General features: G+C 43.4%; 1 protein-coding gene across 4 annotated transcripts in view; it reads right to left on the reverse strand.

The window, feature by feature from the left end:
* Positions 1-11,050, reverse strand: part of LOC8038800 (CCR4-NOT transcription complex subunit 6-like) — a 231,898-nt gene extending 220,848 nt beyond the window's left edge. The window contains exons 1-2 of one of the 4 annotated variants that reach the window (XM_042292401.1): positions 10,942-11,050; positions 8,557-8,694 (exon numbers count right to left, since the gene is read on the reverse strand). In XM_042292401.1, the coding sequence (XP_042148335.1) occupies positions 8,557-8,686 (130 nt within the window). In that variant the 5' untranslated portion in view covers positions 8,687-8,694; positions 10,942-11,050. Of the gene's footprint in view, positions 1-8,556; positions 8,695-10,154; positions 10,222-10,546; positions 10,641-10,941 lie in introns of those variants that run through there. The other 3 variants (XM_042292400.1, XM_042292399.1, XM_042292402.1) reach the window with 3 other exon arrangements.
* Between the last annotated feature and the right edge of the window lie 47 nt (positions 11,051-11,097).

Below are 11,097 nucleotides of genomic sequence, written 5' to 3' on the forward strand. Positions count from 1 at the left end.
TCGCGTAATACTATTCTGCAGGCGCGTTGCCCAATCTCTCTCTTCCCCTCGACCTGAATCTCCGACACCGCCGGTTCTCTCCGACCATATAAATATATTTGACTACAGGTTGAAAGAAAGAAAATTTATAGACGCTTATTGGACAGTGTTTCTGTTACCACTGTTAAAGCTAGATCATCCACCGCATTGAAAACATCATCGTTCGAACTTTCAGAACGGCCAGCAGTGTGCTTTCCCGCAGTGGCACACGCGCTTCGTCGCTCGCGTCAAGTTTCACCAGTTGGCACCGGCGCGCAGGCGTCAAGCTTCCCCACATAGCACAGGAGCGCAGGCGTCGAGCTTCACCTCTTCACACCGGAGTATTAGGAGAAGCATCTCGGTTAGCTCAATAAACTCAATTTTTTTTTTCCCCCTTAGTATTGGTGACGTTTATAGGTCGATCCCTAACTTCATCGATGAGTGCCCGTAAAAAGTTTGTCGACTTGCAGCGTGAACTCAATGGCACGCTGGCTTTCTGAAGGAACCACAAAAATTTGTTTCTTAACAGCCTGTAATGTAATTTAGCAGTAGTGTAATTTGATCATGCATTTCCTGTTCTTGTTGTTTTTTTTTTTTTTGGATGTGTGTGCGAGATATAAAAAGAATTAGTTAACCGAAGTGAAAAATTAGAACAAAAACATATTTTTTTTTTCTCTGGGTTAAAGAAAGACTAACACCCACCAATTTTTTTTTTTTTTTTTTTTTTTTTGCTAGGCGATTTATTATGGTGTCGGATTACTACCCAATTAATATTTTGCTACAGAGTCACGTATTTTTTTTTTTAATAAAGCCAAAAAACGAAGCTGCTCGAAACCGAAACCCCCGCACCACACGGAAAAGTGGAGAGGAAAGATTGAATGGCGGAAGTCACGTGGCTACACCCGACCGTGCGATTTTATTTATTTATTTATTTATTTCCGCACGCAGCAGACGAAATGCGTTGCGGCATCTGTTAGCCGTGCGATCCCTTTGCAGTTGTGTTTGTTCCGCTCACTGTTCTGTACTTCAAGATGAGTTGTTTTGGACATTTAAGTGTTGGCAATTAGTAGTGAGTGCACACGGTGAATTCCCGTGATCAGCTCCGAAAAGAATACTCCCAAGATGTTGCGTGAAGAGCTGCCTCACAAGTTTCCGAAAGATCAACGGGTCGAGATCAATGGCTGGCTGCAATTCATGTAGAACAGTTGCGAGAACCTCGGAAAGCGGACGCTACCCGATTCATATGCTGCTTGCACTTTGTGGAAAGTGACTACACAGAGTTCGCAGGTGTCAAAAATGGAATCCCATACCATTTAGTTCAGCCACGTATCGTCCACAACAACTGTTTTTTACAGTAATAATTGTAAAGAAAAAAAAAAAAGAAAAAAAAATGTAAACATCGCAAAATGTTTGACACAAAAAAAAAAAAAAAAAATGTTACGCCCACACTAGGGATCGAGCCCGTGCCCGCTGCATGTAAAGCGGACGTCTTTCCACTGAGCTATTGAAGGAAATCTTTCGATCGCAGAAATGCAGCCGGTCGACTGTAGGTCGGAAAGTTTGTTGCCGATTTTCCTCCAGTACATACATGTGATGTCGGGCAGTACCACGCATTGGCCATATTCGCACCCAGCAAAGAAACCGTACGCGTGCATATTCAACTCGAAGGACTCGTGCTTGACGTTTGAGCGAGCGATGTCTTCAGCCACGAGAAGGGACGATGACTCGGCGACGTCTTCGTGCAATCGGCATGCTGGTCGGGCGTGTCGTACGGGATGAATATCAATTGTTTTGATCGGACCAAAATTCCTCTTTCGAAGGAAGACAGAACTCGCCAAAACCGTGAACGGCAGTTCTGAAGTAGAGGTCCCACGCCCGTCGTCCGCTGCCATCTGCTAGTCTTACGATACGCGAAACGAACGCACAGAATGCTTCCGATTGTGTGTAGAACCTTTTTTTTTTTTTTTTTTTTTTTTTTTTTCAATTAACGGATTTGCAGCTTTTTGGAAGCCACAGAAATTTTTTTTTCTATTTTTAATATTGATTGTGTGCCTTCAATGACCCACGACTTTGATTAAATTTGGTGGTAACGTCTGAACCTTAGAAAAGTGCCCGTGACCACGGAAAAGAGAGTGAGCGCGACTCAAACCGGCCAGTTCTCGATCGGCGGTTTTCGGGCGGAACGGAACCGAATTTGGAGCCGAAAATTCTGTTCTGGGTAGTTAGGCTCTCATATGTCAAGTACAACGAAAAACCTCGGCGAGCACAAATACCCTATCAGGGGTTCGCGTGAAACAATGAAATGGCATGGTGGATCACTGAACATGTATTTTGTTAAACTGAAGGGCATAAAATATAAGCTAATTTTATTTCCTTTTCTTCCACCTGTTCTTTTGTTGTGATAAACACCATAATGGCCCACAATGTGATTTGATAATTTCACTAAAAAAGGCTTAACAAAACATCATCCATATAAAAAAAAGTTCCTTTTCTTTATTTGCGTGAGTTCATAGTTTCACACCTTTAAATAATCAATGCACCACCTATGGGGATTAGTACACTAAATCGAAGCACAATACCTTTAGAAAAGATTTATGCAAACCCCTTCAAAGAGCGAATGCACTATTAGATCCTCACTGTATATTCAAATAAATTATAGGTCTTATCACAGATGACGCATAGGAGTGAAAAATTACAATTTGGTCACAGGCATCGCATCTTAGGGCTCATGATGGGAATGATGAAAGCACGTGTGAGGTCAACAGTGATGATGGAGGAGCAAGGGTATTGTGATAAAAGCTGCATTTAGTTGATCTAACATAATGGTGGACAAATAACAGCAGGTAACGAAGATACCTATATGGCTATGTAGCTTGGTCAGGTGAAGATGCCATGAATGGCCCTGGTAGGGTCTCAAAAATATTCTTTGGTTGGAGTTACCCTGATGAAGAAACTTAAAATTGTAGCCCCATCATAAGAAAATCTGCGACTTCTTTACTTCAAAGAGCGACGCGGCATGCCAACTCTAACCCGCCTGGAATGAGTGCTTCTTGATGGTATTCTTGATGTTGCAGTTCACCAGGCTATATCAAGAAGTAGTAACATAGTCAACAAAAAGCACCATCCTCGTTTCACACAGAAGATGAATGTAAGCAGAGTGCATTAAAAAAAAAATTTGCAAGTTCGCTGTTCACAACATATATTCCTCATTGTATCATCCAAGAGCCGTTGATACCATTACGAGTTCGAAGCAGCCCTTGGAGCATCAGAAACCAATGAAACAAGTCCAGATGCCATGGTGCAATGCCCTCTAACAATAGGGAGGTGGCCGAAACTGTCAAGGTAACACAGTCAAAATGCGGACGGAGAAACAAATAGTCCAAATGTAACTTTGCAAATGCACAGGAATGAGTTTGTAGCTCTGACAGGGGCTTCAGAAGTGCTGACTTCATAGAAAAATCCATACTCTAGTGTCTTCATGGTTGAATGATTGTTGTAGAATAGTTTAAGGACTAATAAAGGGAATGATGCAGACATTTTGTTTACCTTAGTATTTCTGTCTATGTAAGCACTTTTATGACAAAAAACACTCATCAAAAATGTTATGAAAAAATACCCTAGCCTCGTGGTCCCTCTCGCAACCCTAAAATGCACTAATCCCAAAAGTTTAGACTGTCTTCACCATGTTGCCCCATGATGCTACAAGGCTGCTTCACATGCTGCAACCCTTCAGCATTACTCTGGGTTGCCAGTGCTGCTGCAAAGCCATTTGCAGGGCTTCCTTCTACATATGTCCTCTCCATATGCCTTCTGCCGTGGTGATGCTCAAGGTCGTTTGCAAAGAATGGGTGTGCACAATAGGTTTTGGCAATCCCAAAATAAAACCTTAATGCTTTATTCAAATTTTTCTATCATTATTTATTTAATTAAATACAAGTGGGAATATTAAATTTCGTAACACAGCCTCGACTTGCATTTTCTTAGCATTTTCCTAAAGCTGTAGTTACGGCGGATGAAACGGCTCTAGCAAACATGGCCAATCCAGATGGCACTCATTAATCCAAAATGGATATCTGTCCTGCCTCTGATTCAAAGTATTACGCCCATCCACTTCTGCTCTATCGCAAAAAATCCCTCACCCTAAAATCCTTAAAAAGGCGGGTGCTTCAACGTCTCAGTGATCAGCAGTTCATTCATCTGTCTGCGAAACATGCATGCCTGCTTGAGGCGCTGGAGATATGAAATCCCATCCTATGTGCAAGCTTCTCTGCAGTGATTCTTCTCCCATCACTCTCCACTCTGCCATGATCAGTCAGCCAAAAAGCTGCTGCTCTGCCACTGTGAAAAATATTCAGCAGTGCTGAACCACAGTGCCTTGTGTGAAGCCGGTTTTTGCAACTCGGCGGTAGAAGTCGCATAGCACTTGAAAAGTGTTTTCTGTATGAGCCCTAGGTATAAGTGCCATATAGTCATCTGTGTGGGAGCCCATTGTTCCGGTGCGTCATACATTGTGCATCACGATGGTATGCAACACATATGCTGCACTATCAGTCTGCGTCAAGAGTTCAAGGCTCTTGATGCAAACTTTACAATACCTTTGAATGCTCTCCTCAGGGTGCAATGTACAGACCCCACTCTCCATTCCATTCATATCTAATTCACCTGTGTTCACTTTATCTTTTGATCCCTTCACTCTTCTCCTCAGAGACAATAATGCAACTGCAGTGGAAGTGAATCAGCTATACTCCGCGACAACTTTTCTTGGCATTTCTAAAGAGAGGAGGAAAGCTTGAGCAGAACTTTATTCAGCGCTCAAAATGGGAGAGGGAACATGTGCCTGTACCTTCCACTGCACTGCCAAGAAAAGCTGTGCCGAGTGTAGGATGGAGGCAGTGGCGTACACAGGGGGGGGGCCAAAGGGGCCACGGCCCCCCCCCCCCAAATATTTTTGAATGGGGGGGGGGGGGTCGGCAAAGTTACTGACTCTCGGGTTTATCAATATCAAACTTTATGACATAGTAAAAATAATAAAATATGTGTAGTTTTAACGTCGTTTATCTCATATAACTGGAAAATAATCAATTAACAAATATCTTTTTTTACTTCTACTTTTATTGTTTCACGAGTGCCCCATATTCCTCTCGCGGAGTCGCCAGGGCTGGTTTGTCGTCGCCACGGAGCGGCCCCCGTGTCCCCTGTCTCAATTGTTCCTCGAGGACACCGCTCTGGGTGCGTACCATGCGCTGTGCCTCGTTCGAGCACAGCGAGGCCCCTCAATGTTTTGTAGCCTTTTTTTTATATCGAGAAGAAGCGTCGGTACTGCTCTTGCACCCCGACAAGGGGTTTTTCCTTGAAGCGGTGTCCGGCTGACGGTCGACAGTTAGGGCGAAGGTTTTTAGGAGTTTTCGGGGGTCTATGCACGTGTCCTTTCTTAATTGAATTTTATATTGTATGTGTCCTTTCTTAATTGAATTTTGTATTGTATGTGTCCTTTCTTAATTGAATTTTGTATTGTACGTGTTCGTTTTGTACTGCGTGGCTCCCATTGGTCTAAAAAGAGCGATACCTGATTGGCTCCTCGGATGGCGGGAAAAGTTTTAGAAAAGTGAATGTAGGCGCCTAAAGGCGCGGGAGTTGCGGTTCAAGACTCGAGTACGGAAGTTGTCATCGGCAGTTTGAGAACCGCGCGAGATAGGGGCACGAGTGTGCGACCTGCTGCCTCAGGACGAAAGCCAAGTGCAATATGTGAGTGTGTAAACCATTTTACATCGTCCCTTTGTTGCGTTGTGTGACTTCCTTGACTTTCTTTTGTGAGCAGACTTCGGAAACCTTAGAAATCGACACCAACGAACAAATCACGTGAGATTCTTGTTGGTTAGATCGGGTTAAGATAGGGAGTACTTTATGGTGGGGCAGCTTTCCAGTGCTTATTGTCTATCCATCAAGATGTTCCGCGTTTCTACTTATGCACCATTGCTTTATCAGCCTCGATGACTGGAAGTTTCGTGCATTGGAGTCGTGCTTCATAAAATATTTGTTTTTATGATTCTTGTTTTCTGCTTACTGTGGTGCCTTCTTTTGACGTGACTTGTAAATAAAAAAAGTAAAATGCAAATGCCTTCCTGGTGGGCAATTTCCGGGGCATCATTTTTATATACCATAATCATCCCAAAACCAATACGACAACTTTATTTTAATTACTTAATAGAAGAATGCATAGTTATTAGAAAAAAAATTAACATGCTTTCATTTTCTCGTGAACTTTCTTTTCTTTTTATCTTGTCCCCCTTTACCCTCGTTGGTCCGGCCCTCCGCGAAATGAAATCCTGCGTACGCCACTGGATGGAGGTACTTGCATGAGTATCCTACAGAATATGCCAGACGCAACAGTGAAAATTGCAAGTCTCAAGCAGCATTCTTTCTCATCCTTCTATTTCTAGCTATGCAATAGGCAACACTTGGAACTGCCAGAGTTTAGGCTTAATACAGGTGAAAATTTTGCGAATCATTCATTTTGGGTGGATTGCTGTCTTAGCCATTTTCACAGCCATTTGCACACATCCACAATATTTAAACAAAGCTTGAATAATGCTAATGGTCAGCGAACCTGTTAAATGAGTGTGCTCGAAAGTTCTGAGTTGATAAACCCAAACACCCAAGAAGGTATAAAATTTAAAAGGCTGTTAGCTTCTTATACAGTAAGCTTAAATGATCAAATTCCTGGTTTAAAAAAAAAAAAAGAAAAAAAGAAAGACTTGCATATTGTAAGCTATATCTTAGATTGCAACAATGCTTTCAGGTACATAGAGCTATAAAATCTCTTAAGATGAACCTAAGAACTTCCTTATAAGTAAATATGCCAGACTTTAGAACGTTTTCCCCTTCGCTACATTACCATGGCAAAGGCAGTGATAACCCAGAATGTACTGTGTGTTGCTTCAGGGCAATGTTTCACAATGACGTTTACGCCTCACGATGGCCTAAAAAAAAGCCCTGCTAAAGCTAGCACTCCAGTGGGAAAGGAACACGCATTTTGCGTCTCTGGCAGTGGCACACCCGAGTTTTGACCCAGCTATATTGCGACTCCCCATTACCTATGAAACATGTGTTTGCACTCTTCCCTCTCGCCTCCTCCACACACCTACCCCCCCCCCCCTTCCCCCACCCCCGTGCGCTCACCCAAAACCTTCTAGCTAAACGCCGATCAATACAGTACCGTCCGACTATGTTGTGAGGATTTCTGTTAACACCCATGAGTAACTGGGACATCTGTGCTTCGTACAAAACTTGGCTACCAATTAAAAAGAGTAGCTTCGCATAGAGCAGAGAAGCACGAAAGTGACTGTTACTCAAGCTTGTACACTGGGCACTATTCCAAAATTTACTCACTCTCACTTCAGAAAGTAAAAGCTCTGTACCCTGGCATTCGGAAACCAACTCACGTCCAGTGCCGCTCAATCTGCGTTATCGCATAATATAGCCCGTGGGAATATCTCGGATCTACTCAAGATATGAGTTACAGCATATGTGAAATAGTTTCTTTCAGAAAGTGATTCTGACTTTTAACTTGCCTTTTTTTTAACTTGACGTTGCATTTAATTAGCCTTAAAGGGCAACGTTTGTCAATATTTTCGAAGTTGGGATTTTGACTGTTTCCAGCTCAGTCAGTGCTCCTGAATTACAAGGTATATCTTTTTTTCCGTTTGTTTTCAATATTGTGTGTAGTTTAATGAATATTACGGCTCAAGGTTTGGTTTTGGGCATCCTCAGCAAAATTAAAACTATATGGTATAGAGGGATGGCAACACTGATCATCAGCTGTACGGCCGCGACGTGACATCACGAGGGTGCTGCGGTACGCGGTACAACTTGCGGAATCAACTGCAGCACCACCAAAACGTAATGTCATGGAGGTGCTGCGGTACGCATCACCCAGTGTTGCTAGACTAAAAGCCCTGCTTGCTACCTGCTAAAGAGCAGCTGGTCGCATTTTTAAAATTGGTTTTAGTGAAGCACGCAGCTTAGCTTAGACATATTTCAGCTATAACCATAGTTCAAACCAACTAAAGCGATAACAGTCATTTATTTTAGTTTTGTTTTCGACAGGAGTTGTGTTTTAACTGACTTGTTGCCTGTTCACGTTCCACAAACCAGTTTTTCTTTTTTGTTACTAACACCAGGCTGTACCCCCTGTAATGCTTCGGTGCTGCAGGTTGTTTTTGTGAAGAAATAATGCATAAATAAAATAACATGGCCCATGTAATGTAGTCAAACGTTGCCGTGTTAATGGTCCTTATCAAGATCGTAGTGCCCTTTAGGTGACGTACTGGACCAGTGTAGGGCACGGATTTGAAACCAATGTTGCGTCAGCATTTGGCACGGACTAGTGTCCAATCAGTGAGGACAAAAGTGCCAGCCGAGCACTGATGGAGTACTCGTGCGATGCTTTCACAATGGGAGAGTAAAACCTGAAGTTGCCAGGAGCCGGTTGTACATCCATTCTGTGTTAAAGAGCAGTGCGAGAAATGTAAATGTCACCTGTTATCTCCAACTCCGGCCAGTGGGACTTCTTGCCGGCTGCCAGATCCTCAGGACACATGATCGAGTGTGTCCTACGGGAGTTGTTGGACTCATACTTGTCCTTGTCCTTAAGGCCTGTCCTCGACATGAGTGGACCTGCATAGCCCCGCGCCAAGCGCCGATTCATCAGTTCACAGGTTATTTCTAGAGATCTCCCAAACTTCACAGAACACTGGAGAGCTCGTTTAAAGGCTCTGTGCAAGCAAACCTGAGTCACTGCCCACAAGTAAAGACCACCGAGCTTTGTCGTCTGTGCAGCTCTAAGCAAATCCTGGAAACCAAACGAACTGTAGGGTTTTCGTAATAGTTTACAAACTATGGATAAAGGCAATAGAAAAAAATATATGGGGTCAATGTCCCTTTCGTGAACGTTAGTGAGCATCAGCACATCTGAAGCAGCAACAGTAAGCTAGGACTGAACAGTAGCAGCAGACGTCAGAAGTCGTAGAGCTCAACACTTGTGGAGAAGCAACTTTTATTATTTTAATACAAAACAATTCCTTTCTTGTTCAAATGAAAAAGTAATTTTTCCTTCGAGAGGGGTAGACCCATATGTAAAGTTCAACGACCTAATTGGAAGGGGTGTTTCTTAGAATTCCTTCAATGCTTACTGAACTGCAGGGTTTATGACCCCTAAAACAAAGTTCACCAACACTGACAATGATATATCGTGGATGCTCCTGGAAACCAAGCAAACTGCAGGGTTTTTATAATATTTGTTCTCCACTTTCATTTGTTGTTTCTTGTAATAAAAACATTAGACAGCAACTGAATGCTATTAAAAAACGGAAGAGGCTGAACATCTAATTAGAAATACAACTTTTTCTAATTTTTAAACCGAAATCTAATCAGCACATACACAACAGTTCTAGATCTGCGTAAGGCCACACATCACTTGCAGGTTAAATCATAGGTATATGGTGGTGCTTATGTCTGCTTACAACTCGCTGAGGAATGCAAACCGAATGGTTGGATATTAGCATCACAGAAGGTAAAAGACCCATCAGCATACCAGACGAAGACGTGAGTGCAAGCTGTGTATACATTACGGCTCAGACGCCTCTGTTACCACAAAAGGGAGATGGAAAAACTCTACATCTTTTCGATCAAAATCTTTAGGCAAAGGTAAGACAACAGCTAACATGAACTGTCAACTAAAAGGGACTGGTCGGCACAATTGGCATATTTCATGGTGTCCCACAACAAAGCTGCTTGTCATAACTAAACAAGAAAATAAAACTTTTATAGAGTCTACAACCAAAGGGGTTACCCGTTTCTTGAATTTGCTGCAAGAACCCATGTCGATCAAACTTCAACAATACCAACATGGCCAAACGGTGCCACGCAAATACACGCTAGAGCTGGATTTTCTAGGCTAGCAAGAGCACTCTATTAAAAGTGCGGGCACAAAAAAAAAATATACGTGCACGCTCCCAACTTAATAAATGCGCAACGAAATGATACAAGCTAGCGCTGCAAAACAAGCCATGAGCTCTTCGCGGGGAACCGACAGCAAACAAAAACCGTTTCAATAACGACAAAAAGGGCATCCTTACTTGGTCAATTTCGGGTGACATATCATTATTTGCCGTGGCGAAATATGCTTATCTGCCGAGCAATTGCTCAAACGAACTGAAGTGCCACCGCCGGGCCGTCACACGTCTGCCAATCATGTCGTTGCACGGCTGCGTTCGTTCACAAAACACAACTCGCAACATCGCATTTGATGCTGGATAAAATTATTAGTCCGGCTAATTTAATTGTAAACAAAATGGGAATTTTAGCGATTACGAACGGCGGTGACGTGGGGGCGCACGACCCGACGCCACCGCATCCACACGTGAGCGCGGAACATCGGAGCGAAGCTCGAGTTGGAACTAGATAGCTAAACGCTGCGGAGGATTCTAGAAGACGAAGTCATATGCTGCGAGAACGAATGCGTGTGTACCGTAGTAGCATTCCATTGGGCAACGAGCTCGTTGAAGCCACACTTACGGGCGCAGTGCGGTCGCTTCGGCGTCGAGCGGCAACGCACTGACTGACAACCGCCTCCACGCATATCGGTCGCGTATCATTTATAGAGAGCGCCCCAAAACGCACGCTTCAGTTGGCCACATGCTTGGGGTGTCCGGAAGCAGGCAAGTGGAATTCCGCGGCCAAACATGCATATGATTCGAAAAAAGGCTAACTGACCGGTCACCACCACCGAAACCAAACCAAACCATCATTACCAACGGAGTGAAGTAAGTACCCACTCTTGTTTCGATCGCACTCGGGCATTCCGACCGCAACAGACCGGAATTTAAAAATGATACATCATGCACGTTGGTTTTTTTTACGCACCTTCATTTAATAACGAATAAACCGTATCCAAGCCGGACAGAAATCACTTTTCTTTTGCCACTTCAAAAACTTCCGGAGCACCTAGAAGACTCCCATGATGGAATCCAGAAAACAGCAATCCCGCCGCAACACTCCCTCGCGGCAACTCTTTGAATA

This window comes from Ixodes scapularis, unplaced genomic scaffold (genome assembly GCF_016920785.2).
Source record: "Ixodes scapularis isolate PalLabHiFi unplaced genomic scaffold, ASM1692078v2 PGA_scaffold3__209_contigs__length_174095766, whole genome shotgun sequence".
NCBI classification, from domain to species: Eukaryota; Metazoa; Arthropoda; class Arachnida; order Ixodida; family Ixodidae; genus Ixodes; species Ixodes scapularis.